We start from the raw sequence: 19,742 nt of genomic DNA on the forward strand, positions 1-19,742 counted from the left end.
TATTCTTGTGACGATGACTAGAACTCCAACGCAGTCGCTGTGGCCTGCCCTTCCACTGCGCTCTTCTCTGCATCGTCATCGCCCTTGGGACCCTTCCCCTTCCTATACACCCTCGCATCTCTAGGATCGAATCCACCATTTCCCCAGAGCGCCCACTCTGGCGTCTCGTCACCAACGTAGTCTTCTGGTCTCCAGCCTACTACTTGCCCTTCCTCCATCCTCGTCCCTTGTACGTTGCCCTCATAGAGATCAAAGAAGCGCTCGAAATCTATTCTTGTCGCCCACTTGCCGTTCTTCTTGAACCTCGTGCGGTCGGCTAGCAGGATGCAGCAGGAATGCGCATGTTCGGCGCCGATGCCATAGGTCAGGCCGCGATTGTTTAATTCCTTTTCAAGTTCCGTCACGAATTCGGCAACTTCTTCGTAGAAGGGGACGTTTTGCATGGTGAGGCCTGCAGATCCTGCAGCTGAGGTACCGCAGTATGTCACGCCTTTGACTTCGACGAAACCAGGCAATGCACGTTCGACGAGGTCAGCGTATCCACGCACTTCCTCGGCCATGTTGAAGCCTTTGACAAGTGTTAGGCGGAAAACAGTGCGTTGCTCAAATCGCCGATTACGAAGGATATCTAGGCAGGCGCAGAAGCGCTCCCAGAAATCCCGGTGAAGAGGTCGATCAATCTTACGAAGACTGTCTTTGTTTGATGCGTCTATGGAGACGTAGAGTTGGGTTACTGGGATCAAGGAAGCTAGTTGAGCTGGATGCTGAGCGTTACAGACAAGGAACGTGGAGATGCGATTCTGGTGCATGATACCGAGAAGCTCGTTAATGTGTGGGTAGAAGATTGGTTCGCCGACCAAACTCAGGGCGCAGTGACGAATGCGCATGGCTTCGCTGAAACGCTCGGCTCGGACACCGGGGACTCCCTTCATCATCTTAATCTTCTTGTAATGTGCTGCTGTGATGCCGTCGAAGATCAGATCCGGAGCATCGGTGATCCAGCGCCACGTGGTGCCGACCGGATTGGTGCCGTGTCGCCAGCAAAAGACGCATTTGTTAGAGCATGAGAGGGACGGTGTTGCTTCCATGCATAAGTGAGAGGCGATACCATAGAAGGAATACTTATAGCAGGAGCCTCGGCCACGCAAAGCAGATTTCGTCCATCGGCAGATCTTGACGCCCGAATGAGAGCCGATGATGCTGTAACCTTGTTTGGTAAGAGCGGCATACGTGGGAGAGGTGGTAGGGACCATCTCCTTAGGAGCCTGACGGGATGAGGTGGCCTTGACGGGTTCAGGAGCGGTTGCGGAATTTTTGTAGGTGGTAAAGTCGACCGGAATTGGAGCGTTCACCATCGAGCCTAAGTCTTCAACATCGTCTACGCGTGTATTTTGGTCGTTGCCATCCTCCAGATCTTCTTCGTCGCTCTCAATGGGATCTCCGCTACCCGGGACACCGTCACCGAGTCCTCGTCCTTCGGCGATCTCCACGAGCGCGTCCTGAACGCCTATCCTCCAATCTTGTAGCATCTGCTCAGCATCGCTCTTGACGTCGGCCATACCAAGAGGGTATGCTCTCTTCCTGCCAGTCAGCCTGGCCATCCACTTGTCCACCTCTCTCGACTGGCTGCAGAAGCCCTCTTCTTCAGTCGGCCATCCTTCTCTATCGCCGAAACCAAACACGGCGTATCCCAGCAAAGCGCTCAATGGCGCCGTATCGATCCTGAAGTCGTTGTGTGTTTCCTGCAAGCTCTCTACAAAGACGTCCAAGACGGTGTCAATGTTGTACGTCGGTACGAGGATGATGTAGAAGTGCTTGACGTTCGCGTCGGTTTTCGGTGGGCTAATGAAGTAGTCGTCGTGTTCAATGTAGGATATATCGAGTGTCTGGGGCTCTAGGAAGGACTTGGATTGATCGCATCCCCTGCAACGTGAAGCAGGAGGTCAGTCGACGCCTCAAATATGTCGTGCATGCCCGAAACGTACCTTGTCCATTCGGTCAGGACTTGCGCGAACTGCGTAGCGTAACGTTCAGTCGTCCCAGACAGCGATTGGAAGAATATCAAGGGCTGGATTTTGTCCGTCTGATGATCAAATGCAGGAGCCGCGACCACCTTCTTCGGTACCTTCCTGCCCTTGACTCTTTTGGGGCCCTTCTTCGTCTCGGCGACGGCAGCCACTGCCCTTGTGTTGTCCTCGGCATGGTTATCAACATTGAGCTTGGCAGAGTTGAGCGTCGTGGTGTATTCGGGCAGCCATTCCGGTTTAAGCTCGACGGCGGTCTTGGGCGAGGAAGGAGCGGGTGATACAGAGAGCTTCTCTCTCTGGTCGCGGTCGCGCGCGTATATGACAAGGCGCGCGATGGTCGCTACTACTAGTGCAGACAGTAGGATGGGGAGCCGATGCTCGTGCCATATGAGGAGTACCTCTGCGGTGTAATTAGCTAAAAGCGTACGTGCCGAGCCTCGTGGCCTACCAGCTGGCAATTGGTCCAGCAGCTCGAGTAAAGCCATGGCGCTGCTCTCGATGTTGCGCAGGCGTCGTCCTTGGGGTACGAACTTTTGGCCAGCCACTCGCGTGGGGTCAATTGCCTAGCGCCAGGCGGGGTTCGTGGCTTCCGCCCTAGACCCTGCACTACCATCTACCCTGAAGGCTTCATCATGCTCTCGCACATCACGCCTTTACTACCACAACAGTGCATCGTGTGTTTCGCGCAGATCCATGTTTATTGCATTGTTCGCGAGTCCTAGTCATTATCCCGTTCGGGATACGTTGCCGACTTCTTCATGCGCACTCCTCTCGCCTACAGAGCCTTCTGTACCCTCCTGTACGAATACTGTTAGCGACAGGGATTTATAGATGCAAATACTACTTGAGAGCAGCACTGGTACTATCGAGTATCAACGTTGGGTTGTGGTTCCAAGTCCTTGTGGAACGTTATTTTGTTGCTTTCCTTTTCGCCTTTCACGTTCATCAAGTATCTCTGCCATGCAACTCTCAAATTCATCATACAATGCCCAAGAGACGATTTCGGATTGCTTCTTCTACGTTGTTTCTGTTTCTATACTGCCAACTCCTACATTTTATCATTCGTTTCGCATCCGTCCCGAAGAGTGTTTTTCTCTTCTCTCTGTCCTTCGTCAAGAATACTAATGAAGAACTTATTCTGTGAATTCTAGTCACGGTCACGGACTCGGATATCCTGGTCCCAATCTATATGCCTACAGCTTTATCAACAGCTAGTAGGGCGATATGTTCTACCTGGACGAAGGACTGAACTGATGGCGAATGTCGGGCATGTTTTCTCTTGAGTATCCTATGCACCGGAAATCGTTTGCGGGCGAGTCTTTCAGATGAGTGCTTCTGTTCGAGCAGACATCTTCTCATCTGAAGTTGCCCAGTTCGTCTTTCAGTGGTTGTTTGGTGGTGCACTTTTCACTTCGCCAACGCGCCAGTACTCGACACACGCAGCAGAGCTCTCAAATCATTGCACTTTCAGTTTCACTTCACTTCCCGCTACCCCACCCCGCATTTTCGCGGCGCCGTGGACCCGAAATCACGCATGCTTGGCATTGTTTACATCTGTAGTTTTGAAGCTGAACTTAACAAAATTGCCCGCACTGACAGTGGCAGCTACTACTCGACTAACAGCAACAACACACCCTTTAGGCCCAGCCTCCCCGTCATAGCGACGATCACTTGAAAGTTCATCTGTTCAAAACTTCGACAGCACTAACCATGGTTGGTTTCAAAAGCTTCTTGTCTGGGAAGTCATTCCGCCGCAGCCACGATGGCGACCGCGCCAGATCAGAGCCCAAAAACAGTACGAGCAACGACGCCGGTGTCAGCGCTGGCATAAGCAGCAATAGCATTACTCAAAATCCGGACGACAAGCGCAAGGAATCTACACGTCTTATCGCTGGGTTCCAGAAGGTCTTCGGCAATCATCGCCGTCGAGACCATGTCTCTCCCTTGCCTTCTGCGCCGGCTACACCTACTTCCGCTCCCAAGAGGCTCTATAGATTCCAGTCGCCTAAGCAAAAAAAGGTCAGTGCTGTAGATGAGACCTGAGAGAAGATGTACTAACTTTCGAGAAGCAAACATCTCCCACTCCGTCACCACTTTCGACGGCGGATAACACAATTTTCGAGTCCGATGCTACTACACTATCCCTCATAGTTCCCTCAAGCACTCCACCTACAAGCCCGTTGACGCCGCTTGGCGACGCGCATTCCGCGATATCAGTCCCCGATGAAAGTCAAATCGACGTCACACATATCACACCACTTGCGAAGTTCTCGATCAATAACGCCAGGCCTACCATCGAGAGCCCAGCGGAAAATGATCTCAGATCCGACAACCAAAATTGTACCGATGATAGCCATGTACTTCGGACGACCTCCCGCCCCGCCACCGTCGACGATACCAACATCAGTTCTGATGCTCGTACTGATAGACTCAAGGCGGCCATAGAGGGCATGCGTGCAGCGGAACAGCTGCTGAATCAGCGCCATGCTACCATCAAACCACAGGCGAATACAAGTAAGCGCGTAAAGCCCTTGGATACCATCGGCAAGCATGTGGGACCCAGAGACAGTCATGGCATAGCTCGTCTGCCGAACAGTCTTTCTGCGCTAAACCACCGCCAAACCCATCTAAGAACCGCAAATCAGGCTATCGAGGCCGCAAGAAGGCGCCAGGCTGTCAGATATCTCGCCTTCTACGCAGCAGACGGCTGCCCGACTAACATTGACATCATCGATCGTATCAATGCCCATTTTCATCTTCAAGCCCGCCACGTCGATGGTGAGATACCCGACGCTACCTTCGATGTCAATGGCGTACACATCCGCGCGAGTCAGATGCCAAAAGGCTCTGTTGAGCGTAACTGGATCATACGCTACAACGCTGTAGTCAACAATGCTGAGCTTGTCGAACGTCGGCTCATGAACAGCGAAGACCACGAGATGATTGTCGCGCAGCTCTTCCCCGAGGAGCGCGGCCACATACTGAAGCCAGAGCACTTCGAGATCTTCATGACCGGTCTTGGTGAAGAAGGCATCCTAACAAAAGCGCAGGCGAAGTCCATCGCCACTGTTGCCGTCAGCAAAGAAGAATTCGACAAAGGCATACACTACGTCGAAGCGACTGGCAGCAAACACACTCACCGCCGCAACCACACTGCAGCCGCTATGTTCGATATTCCCCAGCAAGCCAGACGAAGTACCGCATCCTTCTCATCTCGTCCCGCCAACGGTCAAAACCAACACGAACTGTACTACTACCTCCGCATCCTAGTCGAAGCCGCAGTCTACAGCCAAAAGTTCTGGAAAGGCTATTTCTTCCCCAACGCATGGAACAAGCTTAAGAGCTTCTACGACGCTCACAAGCTTTCGCAAGAGGGTTGGCTTCTTCCTCCTCATCTAACAGAATACAAGCGCGACTGGACACATCGTGAGGTGCGCCTCCTACAGCGCGGTCAGCTCATCTGCGACCTACTCAAACAGTACGACGCGGGTGAAGTAACGGACTTCGGTATCATCCGCGCTACTCGCGCGACTTTCGTCGGCATCCCAGCTCAACCGTCGTGGTGTCCTGAGGACCTGGAATCCTTCCTCTACCACCGCATCGCCGATTCCGGCCTTCCCGTCTCCAAAATCCCCGAAATTCTTCTTTTGCATCCAGAGCACGACATGGTCTTCGCCAACCACCGTCTTCGTCAGCACGTCATCAGTGGGCTTCGAGAGCGCGCTGATCAGTTTGAGAAAGAGGAGGCGGCGCGACTGAAGGAGATAGATAAGAGTTACATGACGTTTGAGGAGGCTAAGAAGAAGGAGATGACGAGATTGGAGAGGATGAAGGTGGGGTTGAAGAAGGCGTTTGGGAAGAAGGAGGTTGTTGTTCCTTTCGATCCTTTTGCGCCGGAGCATGGGTTGGAAGATGAGTACGCTGTAAGATCATGACCTTGGTTACAGTATTCCCTTCAGCGGCGCGGAAGTTTCGATGTGTGAGGAGATCGTTTTCAGCTATCAAAGACCTGCGATGTACAGGTCGTGGCAATATGCTGGAAAGTGTCGTTGCACTACTTCAGCGATATGGTCATGATGGGTGTCACGTTTCATATATTGTCTAGGCGCAGAGTGCTTCAAGATACCCACTGTAGCGCTGAGATTTGTTCAAAACTTCCATGGAGAGATTCATGTCTTTTGATTGCTTTTGATAATATGCTACGTCTTTCGGTCCTGCGCTAGACTAATCGCTAGATGCAAGAATGTGCGCGATGGATCCACCGATCTGTTGACATGACTTCAGTTATGGGAGAGATAGCCTTCGAGTCTTTCAAACACGGCTTTTAGAGGCTATCTGAGATCTTGGAAGCACTTTCGTTCGCATGCCAGACCTCAAAGGCTCGCTTCCAAATTTCTCCGCGATCTCCAAATCCCGAGAATATTTGATAAACAGCTCCTTCCATGTTCATCTCATTTGGTACCTTGTCCAAATTGTCAAGGAAGATCATTATCTTTAGACGTGGTTCAACATCATTAAATCCCCAATCGTCTCGTGAGTTATGCCAATTACGCGGTGGGAATGCTGTCCATTTTATCTCTGAGAGCAAGTCACGCCTCTTTTGAACATCCCGTAGCCAAGATACAACAACTGCAGACAAATGTTGTTCGAGTTCGTCCAGAAATTGGCCGACTCGTATTCCATTGTCATCGCGGATATGTGTGAGACGTTTCGGATATCCTGCAAGGTTGGCGTTGGAGCTAGCTTGGGTGATGTAGAGTCCCAAGCCCTTGCATGGCGGCTGAGTTAGAAACATAGGCCGTACCAAGGATGTCAATGTTGTCTGGCTAAAGAACGGAGATCTACTCAAAGGCCCAGGCTGCAAATCAATCTCTATACGCCCATAGTGCTTTCGAAGACGGCAATCGAAAATTTGGGCGAAGTACGGATTGAACTCGACCTGGCTGAGATCCCACCAGCGATTGTCTTCCGGTGCTAGCGACATCTGAGGGACCGGTCCAGGCCAGACAGGAAACAACAGGAACCGGCATTTATGGCACATTATGTGCCATAGATTACGATATGCTGTTTTTGAGTCTTCGGGAAGATTAGTGGCTTGTGACACTCGTGCAGGGTAGTAGACACGGAAGTAGGTGTCTGGGGACTTTGACTCTGTGTCTAGAAGATCGAAAACTTTCTTGCTCATCTCTGCAATTTCTTTCTCGTCTGGTTGCATCCATTCAAGTCCTGAAGGTATTAGATCCCGGTAGGTGATAGCAGGGCAGGGATAAGCCATGCGGAATTGGAAGCCGAGAACTATAGTGACAGTAGCTCGACACAGTAAGGACACATTGTGGACTTCTAGCATCGACTTCGGGTCAAGAAATCCGATTATGCTCGAGAGAATCTCTGGAATGTAGAGCGCATGGTGAGCCGTCAAAGCAGTGCAGGCGTTCACACTTGTTGATCTGGCATTCTCGTGATGCGAGCGATTGTGGATAGTGACCGATAAGTTTTGACCAGGCAGGGAGGTTGATGTGGATGCCCATCCAGACATAAGTTGATTGATCATGCGCAACCGTGGCTGTCGCCATTCTTCGATACTTGCCTCTAGATCGGATCGGGGGCGGGGAGGTGGACGTGGCCAGGGTACCTGTGGCGGAACTCGATGTATGCCGTTCGCGATGTCTTCTTCTGCGGCTTTAGCGGCACGGATCATTTCAGATCGTTCTGGATAACGATCCAGCAGTTCTAAAGTCGTACATTCTGGAAACCATTTCGTGATTAGAACGTCATCGGGATGCAGTCCATCGTCGTCGTTGTCATACCTCTGCTGTGCGCCTTCGTTGGGCATATCTGGGGTGGTCATGTTGCCGCAATCAGGGTTCGGGATAAGCTTCGTGAATTTTGAATGAGGAGTTATGAAGTTGCAGGGGATGATGGATTTTATGTGCTGCGACTTCTCAAGGCAGCAGGGGCACGGGCCGCATCACGTGATCTGCGCCTGCCTACATCGGCAGCACTAGACTCAACAGTACCAAAACACCACTCCAGGCATTAGATTCCCGTGATGGAGCTCGATGCCATATCTACCTATAAAGGCCGGCACATCTCTCTGCCTTCCATGCAGCACCCTGCCAAAGCCACATCGCCATGGCTTCCACTACCCCCGATCCAGAATGCGTGCAATACCACCCGTATGACTCGCTGATCGCGAAACACTTTCCGGACCAAGATCTTAGTTTACTGCACGCAAACAAAACTCAGTTGGGTAACCTGTATCTCCTGGCCCTTAAACTCGATCACAACGGAGTACATCATCAAACGATATGGCCAGAGAAACCGCACCCATCTTTGATGCCTGGAGTGGAAGAATGGAGGCGAACGATGCTGTACACGATCGATGCGCGTTTGCAACTATATTCATACCATACTCCTTCCATGCGCGCCCCAACGTTTGGCACTGCTCGTAAGCTACAGTCAGGCAGTTTCTCTTTCTCTGCTCGGCGTGTATTCGACATTCCTGAATCACTGGAGATGATACTTCGGTATGCAACCACAGACTCACAATACCCAGCTTGGAACGTTGATGTGTCCTGGCGTTAGACAATTCGCTATATTTTCGCGTCTCGATACCACAGCCATCATCCTTGCCCTCCAGTGAACCATGGGCAAACAATTGACAGGGAACTCTTCTGGCTACAGCCCACTGAAAAGGAGATTATCGACATCGAGCATGCGGTCTTGTCGCTACCTCAGGACCCCGCTACTACTACTCCGTCTGTTCCAGCCCGCCGCCAATACTATTCTGCCAAAGTCTCCCAAGCGCGCAACATACCTCAGCTATATTACGAGAACATCCGAGATTGGTATGAAGACGTCAGGTTCAGTCTCCCAGGAATGTTCCCACAGTTTGGTAGTCCGTGTTGGCTTGATCTGAGCCAATTCAGCTTCAATCCGTACTTTCTGGGACTATTTCCAGGGCGAGTGCGGCTACATCTCGGCAGATGCGAAATCATACTGAGCCCATGTTCTTCTGAACGGCGCGTTTACAAAAGACCTATGCCACAGACAGCTTTTGATGAGTTAATCAGCTCTATGTTTCTTACAGAACCGCCGTGCAAAGCTTTGGGTATCTATCTACCACGCCGACGCGCACCAGTTCTTAGATTGGTTGCTAAAATTCGCGATGCTGAGGGGATCCGGGTTGGTCAAGTCTTGCGTACGCTCGAGCAAAACGCGGATGATGCACTTTCTTGCTGGAAAGACGGGGTGGAGGACTTACGAGAGGATGTTGAGGAATTATATTGGACGGCGTTCACTACGTGGGAAGAGAAGCGAAATGCAACTAACTTCGAAGCGTATCCTAAGTTCATGGTTTTCCTCGAATCAGACGAGGACGTGAGTACTCCCATCGCCAAACGTATTTTTCCTCATGGCGTTGAAACTGAACAAATGCGTCAAGAAGAATGGTATGGGGAGTTGAACGAGCACGAATCCGGATAGTGGGCCACAATGACTACCTGCTATGGGTCCATTATCTCGACAAAAACAAGAATACCTATTCTCGGAACGCGATGACAGATTCTTCATACATTCAATCCTATCGTATCAGTACGCGACTCGTTATTTTGTAAAGGACTAGCTACACCCCGAAGTATACATACACATGTATCCCCAACGACGGCGACATGACCTTCCGTACAATCGTCTGACACTGAAGTCAACCGCGAATACCTCCCGGTCCTACCCTGCTTCTCAAGCTATAGACGAATACAATACACATTTCCAGCAAACATCTCGTGTCTACCAGCACGCAGTTAGGTAACTCACACGTGCACATCAAGCTCTAATAATGCTCACCAAAAAAGGGCCATGGCCCTTTCGCGCAAAACATCCAATCATACCACTCCTCCTCAGCTGAGCATGCAGCCAAGAGTCAGCCTGGCAGCTCTCGCCCTTTTCGCTGCCTGGCTTAAAGCAGCGCGAGGCTTCACCGGCGGCAAGTATGTATTACTGATGGATCCCGCTTGCATCCTCCACCAGAATTTCCCGCTTCGCCTACCATCACCGCTTCAGCCTTGCTGCGCTGCTTTACGACTGCCAACACATCAGCTTGAGTGGCTTGCTTCGCCTCTACGCTTTCGGTTAGGCACGCTGCAGCCTTTGTCTGCCTTGCCAATCATGGACGAATTCGAATTCCCGGAGTTCGGGTGAGCTTTTTTTTTTACACTCTGCTAACAAAAAGGGCGACGGTCGTTCAGCCAGGCATCTGCATTTGATCGTTCTGCAGTCAACTCGACGACTGTACAACCGTACGAGTCACTCGTCTTGCCTTGGTCTTCATCACTCGAAGCTTTCCCCTTCAGTCTGGATCACTGTTACGATGGCATGCTGTCCAGTGACCGCATCTTGAGCGAGTCTCATCTCGACTGGTCCAATACCCAAACGTCCACCCGACAATTTGAGGGTCATAGCGTCTCCGACTCCAACGCTACGGGTCGTTATTTCAGGAGCCAGATAAATCTGGACGCTTCCCAAACAAGCCACGATGGGAGGTCAGTATAATGTGGATCTACAGAGAGATTGGCCTTTGACATTGTTCAAGTAGTTTCGTCGACACCGGAGCGAGATGCTTTGACCCAGTAAGCGAGACTACCGATGGTATGCCTGCCCAATTCACATCACAGCAGTCGCCACATGATACCGTCAGTCGAAAATGCGTCATACTTTCCTGTGAGTTCCATTACATCTCACAGTGGAGATACCAGGACCACATGCGATCTGTGCATCAGGACACCTTTACATGCGATGAATGCATGTACGATGGCAAGACGCTGTACGAAATAGGACTACATGCTGCCAGCACAGGCCATGCTTCGTTCATTTGCAGGCATGAAGGCTGCGAGAAGCAATTCTCCCGACTGGACACGTACCAAAGGCATCAACGAACGCATCGAGAGGACTCTAAGCGTTTCCCATGCAAGTATTGCAAGAAGTACCGAGGAAAGAATGGCTTCAAACGCAAGGATCATCTCACACAGCACGTTCGGAATTATCATCATATTGGCGAAGGCGATCAGGTCTGCAAGCTGGACGACCGCAAGTGGTGCCCAAAGAAAGAGTGTCCCGAATCGAGACCTGCTAGCGTAGACGACTGGCAACAAGGTGCTTTCGCGACTTCCAAGGAATGGGTCAAGCATATGCGTACTGTGCACGACGAATCCGGATTCTCCTGCCCACAGGCTGGCTGCGATCGCATCAATGGAAAAGGATACTTTCGCCCTGCGGACCTCCGAATTCATCTACGCAAAGCCCATGGCACGGATGGCTCTTTCGACCAGAGCATTCGGAACGACTTGAGCACTGATCTTTGGTCCTAAGCTCCAAGTGCCCGCTCACTGACCGAACGTATGATATCACGTGTACGCTTTGGCTCGTCACTATGTTACCGGAGAAGACCACTTCCTTGCTCATTCCCTTTCTAGCATACCACAACCCACCAAAAACACTTGGAAAGAAGAGGAGGCAAGCACACGAACACCATCTTCAGAAAAGCCCAAAAAACATGTAACGACGCTCACACATCACCCCTTATCTCCTTTAGAACACACACCAACAGCAACATGCAACATCATCCATGTATCTCCATATCCCCTTACATAAATTGAACACAACCTGTCTTCCCTTAGCAACATGTGCCGCGATGCGCAACGTGACCATGCCCAGGTGATGAATATATACCTCACCGCAAACGTCACTATGATTCCCTTCACTCAACGCACGCATTCAGGACACACCAGCCCTCTACCGTCATGAGTTGCGTACTCTGCTCTTCACCACACCGCACTCTTCACATCAAACCATTCACACGAACTCAAGGCCACAAGAAGTATAAGCAGAAATCATATGTATCTATAAACCACTACATAGGGGTATCTCATGCCATTTCTCCATACATGCACCGACTACTGATGTAGTCTCAGATGAATATCCGTAAAAGACTATGTGAGAAGAACTCCACTAAATGGCAGGCTAATCCTAGCCCGCTGAAGACGAGTGAAACTCCGGATGCCATAGCGCATGAAAACCATAAAGAGAAGTAGAGGCAGTCGTACTGCCATACTGCCATGTCGCTCGTGCACAAATAAAAACTGCATCATGCCAGATGCGGCTATTAACGCTAATCATGTGAACCAAAAAGAAAAGTGTCCGCCGAGTATCTGCAAAAGGAAAAGAAGAAAACCAGTCGTGACACCGGGCGCATGGTGTTGTTGTCTCACTGCAACTTGAACAACGTGACCACAGCCAGACAGCCAATAGCGACCAAGGTACCCGTGACCTCTGGCCTCCTGAGAAATGTCTTGAACGGGTCATCCGTCTTCGTCACATGTCCGATAACAGCGACATTTGTATCAACGAGAGGCTCTTTTCGGGTCGGACTCGAGATCTTGGGTTCGGGGTGAACTGAGGGTGTCGCTTCCGTGCGCGCCATGTCTGTGCCGATCGACTCATCCAGCTCATCTACGAGCGTAGCGCAAAGACGGAAAATGTTTTTCGCTTCCTCGATGATGTCGACGCGCTCGTCGGGTGTGAAGAGGGTCTCCGCGGCGAGGAGTTGGGTTTTGAAATCCGCTTTGATGTCTTCGCCGTCGTGGGGGCCGAGGAAATGCCAGAAGGATAAGCCGCGTTCTTCCAAACTCGTCTCTTCGCCGTCTTGCTCTGGCCAGAAACCTGGAGGTGCCTTCAAGAGCGTCCCTCGTATCCAGCGGCCTCCAGAGAAGACGGCCATGTAGAAACACCACGCATAGCTGACTAGCGTCCACGGTTTCTCGTTCACGCTCTTGCGGATGTGTGTGCAGAAGTCGGCGACCTTGTCTCCAGGGTATTTTGCTAGCAGGATTTCGAGATCTGTGGGGTGCACTCCGAGCAGATACTCCAGATCCCTCTTTAGCCGACTCGACCGTATCAGACCCCTCGGCCGTAGCGCTTTCAGGAAAGCAGCGAGTTGTGGAGAAGGCGGTGTTGGCGCACCGAGTGTTGACGTGAAGAGCGAGGGTGAGTCGTACGGGTTTACGAGGAGATACGACAACAGTGGCGAGAAGGGTGGGGAAGCGGGTTCAGAATCGACTGCGGGGTGTGTGGAGGCGGTATGTGAGGCTGGGGCATGGTCGCGCAGCAGATCCGCCCACAGTGACTCGAAGGTAAGGAAGATGTGGGCGAAATGCAGCAGGCCGGTTGCGTAGAGTGTGGCGTCTGTCGTGTAAGGCGGGAGCGCAAGCGGCAGGCGCGAGGTTATGAGGCGGTTAAGGTTTGTGTGCAGAGAACTGGACGTGTATTATTAGCATCGTGGCCTGGCTCCCAAGTGATACAACACCAGGATCATACCGTGTAGCAGCGTTGATCTCTCCCGAGAGCGAGACTGGCAACCTCGGCGCGGCGTCCCTGGCGTCGTCCCGCAGCGCATGTTGCTGCCTCTCCAGCATCGTGGGCTACCAGGCGAGTGAGTGCAGTGTAGTATGTAGTGGTGATTGAGTAGTCGGGGTCGTGATGTCGATCGATTGCAGTCAATTCGTCGAAAATTGGCGGAAACAGAGAGAAGGCGCAACCTTAAAACCCGGTAAACATGCGTAGACTCTGGCAAGCACGCGCGAGACGCACGAGGAAGGTGCAGCCAGGGAAGGCAGGAGGGCTAGACTCTCTCGTGCCTGTCGCTCGTGTTAAACCCACGCGGAGATGGATCCGCCACGCCCCTCACCCGCCGTGCTTGCCTGTATCTCTGATGGCAGGGCGGACAAAAGCACGCCTTTAGTGGGGGCTCCGAGTGGCTTGCCCGTCGCGCGTTGCGGCTCTCGCTGCGTGCGAGGCAAGATTCGAGGCCATGGTGGCGTTCAATGATGCAATCCGTCCACTGGCGCATGGCCGTTATGCAGGGATCGCCCGCTCATGACCGACTTCCGTCGCTGATCAAGATGCCGATGTTTTGCGAACGCTGTTCTCGAAACGAGGGATGGAAAAGTGAGTTGACAAGAGTGGATTAAAGAGGATCTCGCTGATGGTTATGGGTCAGATGGAGATCATGGGGGGGTTTGTCGTGTCTTGTAGGACCGATTGTGCTTCGCGATCCGCGGAATTGCCGCCCGCAGGCACCGATCGCGAGGCCCCGTGCAGTGCATGAGGCTGAACTATCGTTCTCGACACAAAACATGAGGCTTGTATAGCTCGTTGACAAAAATTGTTTGATTATTTACTTTTTCAACAAGTTTACTGAGTCTTGTATCTAAGAATACCTAGGTACTCCAAGACTTTCGGCCCGACACTTATCAAGGGCTCCAGTTTACTTCTCAGGGTTTAGACGACGCTTGTGTATTGGTTTTGCAAAGACTCTGGTCTCGCCTTCTACTCTGCTCCTAATCTCTCGTGAGGTCACGAGATGTGTCCTCAGATAGCATTCATGCCGGGGTCTCCGGCATCCCCTAGCACAACCCCTCTTCACTTCCGGCATCCCCTTCCTTTCTCCCGTTCCTCTCTTCAACCTCTTCCCCAAGCGCGCGGTCACTTTCTAACTCCATCTGCTCCCTGTTCTCTTTCAGCGTTCTCTTTACTTCACTATCCAGCGCCTTCAAAGCGGCTTCCCTACTGCTTCTCCCGTGAACCCTCTCCAAGACCACCCTATCCACATCTATAGTCAACGTCGCAGCCCATAATTCCTTCTTCCTACATCTAAACCCCGTCGCCTTGGTGTGGAAAGTGCAGACGGTAGTTGATATGTCGGGGTAAAGGAGAAGGGAGTTAGCTTTGATTGAGTCGACGAGCTGTTCATAGTCTGGACTGGCAACTTTACTAAATAGGACGCCAGCAACCGTGCTTAAGAAACCGCGTGTGCTGAGGACTGTGGTCCAAGTGAATGCCGTATCGTTTGGGGGCATTCTGGATTACGATGAAGTCCCAAGCCGACAAAGTCTGGAATCGCTTCATGTTTGGAATACGTTCCTATTATACCGCCTCAAGAAACAAACATGATTGCTGGCCTTCATTCTTTGACGTAGCGAAAGTTGGAGAATCTTCATGATCAGCCCATGACGTCTTTCGCAGTGGCTGAGACAGTAACGTGTGAAAGGGGGAAAACAACTCAAGAAGTCATTGTGTAACCAATCCTTTGCATTTCGTCTAACCATAACCAAGAGGCTACACCATAGCATTGCCCAACAGTATCTCAACATTTGCTAGCATGACCAACCACCTGAATCGGTCATTGAGAAGAGGACACCAGAGGTGTAGTCAAGACCAATGATATGATCAGGCATGCCAGACAAGCGGCAGCACATCTCCAAGTAGACAAAGTATGTGCGAAATGAGATCCGTGGACAGGGTATAGCGCCAAACAAGGTGGTGAGGAAAGAGGACGCTGTCGTGAACATCGTTACACAGGCGGCACGCGAAGCGCAGTGTCACGTTGGAGCGTGAGCGTTTCAGACTCGCTTCCAGTCGAAGTTGACATCCTCGCGCGCCTGGACTTCGCCAACACTGGGGTCACTGCATACAGGCGCCCATACCTGAGCCTCGAACTGCCCAGCCGCAATGTTATTGCCAAAGAACGAGTAGTCTGTGAGTGTCAGCACTGATATCCTGGAGCTACCGCGCGTTGCACTTACAGCAGTAGAAGCGACCCGGCCAATTAACGCCGTCGTCGCAGTGTCCAAGAGCACAGCCAAGACGTGTGCTGTTGCGCCACACCATCTGCGTGAAGTGACCCCATGCTGCATCGAAGTGTGGGTTGTCGTAGGGGTACTTGGTCTCCTCTTCGTGCCAGCCGTGCGTGGCAGTGCGGGCGAACTCGATCCAAGCGTCGTAACCGTCGGGAGGTGGGTTTACGGAAGAGAGGTTACTGCCGGAGCGTTTCTGTTCATGTCAGCTGTGCCATGCCTGTCATCGTGCCAACTACGTACGTGTTCAGGGTCCTTTGGACACTCTTCAATGTCAGCTCGCGCGGCGTCGGCAAGCTCAGTGTCCCAAATGAGGTCTTGCGCACAATGCAATTTGCGCCAGTACCAATGAGCTCGCATGACGGCACTAATGAAATTTGGGTCGTCCTGGTGTGGAGCGTCATCGGCGACGAGATCTCGGTGCTTGATCTCGTGCCTGGGGGCGGCGAAAGCAGTAGCTGCCGTAAGAGCTAGGAGTTTGGCGAAGAACTTCATGGCTAGGTTCTGAGATACGAGGTCGTCGGTATGTAGGAGAATGGCCTAGGGAGAGTGCAGTTGGTAGAGGTGAAAGGATAGCAAGTGCAGCGGAGATGCCAGGCACTGGTCCGAGGCGAATAAATGAAAGGCAATCTAAGGAGCGAAAATAGGTTGAACGAGTGACGAAGTAAGAAGGAAACGAGGTCTCTGGGGTTTATATGGTCAAAGACGTGGGCTGACGTCCACCATGGCGTGTTGTTGATGGTTGCGCCTGGCTTCACGTACTAGCGCCGCAAACAGACGATTGCGGAAGGCGCACCAACCAGCCGGGTGCCTACTTCAAGAGAGGGCAGTCCGGCATTGAGCACCGTCGACGGTGAATGATGAGCAGAGGCAGCAGACCTGCTGCAGCGGTCGTTCGTGTAATCTCAGCCGGGGTAGACGAGAGGTAGGACAAGTCCGTTGCGCTTCGCAGACGCCAAGTGGCGGTACAGGCCTGCTACTCGATTAGTCTCTTCACTGCGTTGCCACTACCCTGTTGCGAACTTACTTGAAGGTATCACCAAACGCTGACCACGAACTGGATGCGTGCGCGCCGTTCACACACCACTACCCCTCTACCGTGGCCTCGTGGAGCCCACTACGCTAGCTGTAATTCCATACATCGTTAGATCAACGCACAAAATAGACATGTGAAGGAGAACGGCAACACAAGCACGCAGGGTGGCGTTCGCGACGAGTGACGGCATCGGAGCCAGATGAGCATACGCAGCGCGATTTAGCATAGTCCCTCTATGGCAGGCTGGGGTTGGTAGAGGAAGTAACAGAGGGCCCAATATGTGGTATGAATGCCTAAATGATGATCTAGTCTAGCACTACCGTTGAGGCATGGCGATAGCATCGCCTCGGTCGTCCGACTCGGCCCAGGTGGTGTCAAGGACATTTTGGTCCTGGGAAACGTCGTACTTGTACTTGGTGGCTGCCGTTGACAGGACGTCTTTCCCTCGTTGTGTATGCGTTAGGGTAAGAGAGGCTGACTTGAATGTCTCAAGTCCAACGCCGTCGCAATGACGCAGCGTAGGTGCCAAAACGCCCAAGGATCCTTTTTGTACACTGTTCTGCTCCCAGTACGAACGGAAAAGCAGTTCCCAAGTACAGACAAGACGTACCATTGGTTTCAGAGCCCATTACCAGGGTTTCGCGCAACCTGGACCCCACTATACCCATACAGCAGGACAGTGTACTCGCACCTGCTCATCGAACGCGTTGCCCCTGCGTCGTCGTGGACCAGTTCATCGACTAATGCTGGTACAGCATCAGATTCCCGCCGTGTTCGTGTCACACCAACATTAGGGCCGAGAGCGTCCCAAGATCCTCACCAAGACGCTTGTGTAAGATGGTGACTCGCACAGAGCCGTCTGCGCCGCCAAGACCGCTGTTCATCGGTCTGGTCAGGTAACACCATGCCGACAACCAGGGATAAATTTGCCGCAACGACTGTGGCAGTACGTACACACGGGAAGCTGCATCGCATCGCCCGTACAGATCACAGCGAAGCACAACAGTGTGGTGTCGAGTCTCTTCATCCTTCCTTGAGACGTTTGGCGGGACGTCCAATGATTGAGTCGTCCGGAAGGCCACTCCTCTTAGTACCTGGTAGACTAGACGTGCGGATATCGTTGTCCTCTTGGCTGACCCTCCTGACGGGGTACTTGATCTTCGAGTCCTCGAAGCAGCTGTCGGCTGGTTTGCCGTGAACGGTGAAGTAGGGATGTGACAGCGCTTTCTCCGCTGTGAGTCGTTTCTGGGGGTCGTACTCAAGCAGCTGTTTGAGCAGCGAGAGTCCTTCGGGTCCAGGTGTATCTGGTCCAGAGCCTATTGGATACTGGTTGTTGTTGAGGGTCTGGTGATACCATCGTTCTAAGCCATCGCCACCTTGAGGACGCGGAAATCGTGCGGCGTTGCCTGAGGCCAGGGACGAGAGCTGAGGATGTTCGGGCATGGCCGTCAGTAGCGGCCACCGGTCTTTGCTTGGCATGCCCATGATCTCGACTATCTTCTGCATCTGGTTGCGCTGGAACGGGACCGTCTTCTTGCTGTCCATCTTTGCCTCCTCTCCTTTGAAGATGGGCCGTAGGGATAGCAATTCGGCAAAGATGCACCCCACCGCCCACAGATCGACTGCAGGAGTATAGTGACGACTGCCGAGAAGGAGCTCAGGTGCGCGATACCATATTGTCACGACGACCTTGTCGCCTGAGAAGAGAGATTGCAGCGGTTTGTAGAACAAGCGAGCAAGACCCAAGTCGCCTATCTTGACTTTGCCAGCACTGGTGACCATGATGTTAGCAGGCTTGAGATCGCGGTGCATGACCCAATTCCGGTGCAGGTAAACCAGTCCCTGCAGCAGCTGATAAAGAATAGACTTGATGGTCGGTGCAGGTATCGCCTGCCGTTGGGGTTGATTATGGTGGTGAATGATCTGCAGTAAGTCGTGTTCGGCATATTCGAAGACGATGTAGATACACTTGTCCTCCAGGATGATCTCTACGGTGTGCACGACGTTGGGATGTGCCAGCTCAGTACATAGCGCCATCTCGCGTATGGCTGATTGCGAAATGCCAGAGTATTGAAGTTCGCCTTCTTTGTCCGGCTTGAACCTGGGCGCATTAGCAGATACGACGGTCAAGGTCCGCTCGACCTACTTCTTGATGGCGAACTCGCCGGTGCGGCCATTCTTGCCCTCGGCTTTGTAGACGCGTCCATAGGTACCGCTGCTGATGAAGCCGACGATCTTGTAGCGCTCTGTGACTCGCTTCTTGTTGTTGTAGCCAGTGAACATGGCATCAACGGAATCTAGCGGGTCTTCAGGAACAGGTTTAGTACTCGCTCTTAGGGGCTAATGTAGAAATGATAGCTCGGAAGATGCAGCAGGGTCCAGCAACGTCAACAGAAGGGGGTGATGCGGACACGAACGGCAATTGCTGACGGCAGGAACGACAATCACGCAGGCAGTGGCGCCAGATGAGGCAACGTGAAGCGACGGTGACTTGAGGGGAGGCTGGACGGGGAAGGACACGCGAACATACAGGAGAGGATGACTGATGGACACGTAGAGAAAGCAGAGGCGTACCGTCGGGAGCTGTCGCAGTGCTGTTCTTGCGCGATGGGGCTCGGGCGGATGCCGCAACAGAAGCCGACGAGGCCGGCGGGGAATTGGAGCGCTGGCTCATGCTTTTGCCATCTGCCTCAGCCTCTCGTTTAGCTGACGTCTCCACGCCCGACGCGGCCGTAACGCGTCCACGGAACTATTCCGGTGAGTCCTGCACGTGTGGGACGCGGTCCGAGACGGCGAGCTTCGGTGTCGATAGATGCGCAGAATGTGTAGGGTGTCTGGCTTAAGGTTTAGAGGGTCTCTGGGTTGAGAAACAGGTTCCAATCACGTATCAATGGAGCCTACCAAGTATGGCTCCCCGCAGAGCCTCAATCTTGGACCCAACCACTTGCTTCGGCCAGTCGTCGTCCAAGCTTCACATGCCACCACCGTGAAACC

At 52.5% G+C, this 19,742-nt stretch overlaps 6 protein-coding genes across 6 annotated transcripts; 2 read left to right on the forward strand and 4 right to left on the reverse strand.

Moving 5' to 3' along the window:
• Positions 1-17: 17 nt before the first annotated feature.
• Positions 18-2,512, reverse strand: J4E92_000034 (uncharacterized protein; the record flags this gene model as incomplete). The annotated part of the gene is made up of 3 exons (XM_051491453.1): positions 18-1,923; positions 1,986-2,427; positions 2,476-2,512. The coding sequence occupies 3 exons, from the start codon at positions 2,510-2,512 to the stop codon at positions 18-20; spliced, it is 2,385 nt and encodes a 794-aa protein (XP_051356965.1).
• A 1,225-nt stretch (positions 2,513-3,737) lies between these two features.
• On the forward strand, positions 3,738-5,962 carry J4E92_000035 (uncharacterized protein; the record flags this gene model as incomplete). Its single annotated transcript, XM_051491454.1, has 2 exons — positions 3,738-3,951; positions 4,179-5,962. 2 exons carry the CDS (start codon positions 3,738-3,740, stop codon positions 5,960-5,962), a joined length of 1,998 nt encoding a protein of 665 aa, XP_051356966.1.
• Positions 5,963-10,557: 4,595 nt separating this feature from the next.
• Positions 10,558-11,389, forward strand: J4E92_000036 (uncharacterized protein; the record flags this gene model as incomplete). Its single annotated transcript, XM_051491455.1, has 3 exons — positions 10,558-10,564; positions 10,618-10,651; positions 10,900-11,389. The coding sequence occupies 3 exons, from the start codon at positions 10,558-10,560 to the stop codon at positions 11,387-11,389; spliced, it is 531 nt and encodes a 176-aa protein (XP_051356967.1).
• An 896-nt stretch (positions 11,390-12,285) lies between these two features.
• J4E92_000037 (uncharacterized protein) lies at positions 12,286-13,492 on the reverse strand (the record flags this gene model as incomplete). The annotated part of the gene is made up of 2 exons (XM_051491456.1): positions 12,286-13,333; positions 13,395-13,492. 2 exons carry the CDS (start codon positions 13,490-13,492, stop codon positions 12,286-12,288), a joined length of 1,146 nt encoding a protein of 381 aa, XP_051356968.1.
• A 1,986-nt stretch (positions 13,493-15,478) lies between these two features.
• Positions 15,479-16,207, reverse strand: J4E92_000038 (uncharacterized protein; the record flags this gene model as incomplete). Its single annotated transcript, XM_051491457.1, has 3 exons — positions 15,479-15,612; positions 15,662-15,908; positions 15,956-16,207. The coding sequence occupies 3 exons, from the start codon at positions 16,205-16,207 to the stop codon at positions 15,479-15,481; spliced, it is 633 nt and encodes a 210-aa protein (XP_051356969.1).
• Positions 16,208-17,771: 1,564 nt separating this feature from the next.
• Positions 17,772-19,031, reverse strand: SSN3 (cyclin-dependent protein kinase; the record flags this gene model as incomplete). The annotated part of the gene is made up of 2 exons (XM_051491458.1): positions 17,772-18,849; positions 18,895-19,031. The coding sequence occupies 2 exons, from the start codon at positions 19,029-19,031 to the stop codon at positions 17,772-17,774; spliced, it is 1,215 nt and encodes a 404-aa protein (XP_051356970.1).
• Positions 19,032-19,742: the final 711 nt, after the last annotated feature.

Source organism: Alternaria infectoria, assembly GCF_024043175.1.
Source record: "Alternaria infectoria strain BMP 0036 chromosome Unknown scaffold_1, whole genome shotgun sequence".
Lineage (NCBI taxonomy): Eukaryota > Fungi > Ascomycota > Dothideomycetes > Pleosporales > Pleosporaceae > Alternaria > Alternaria infectoria.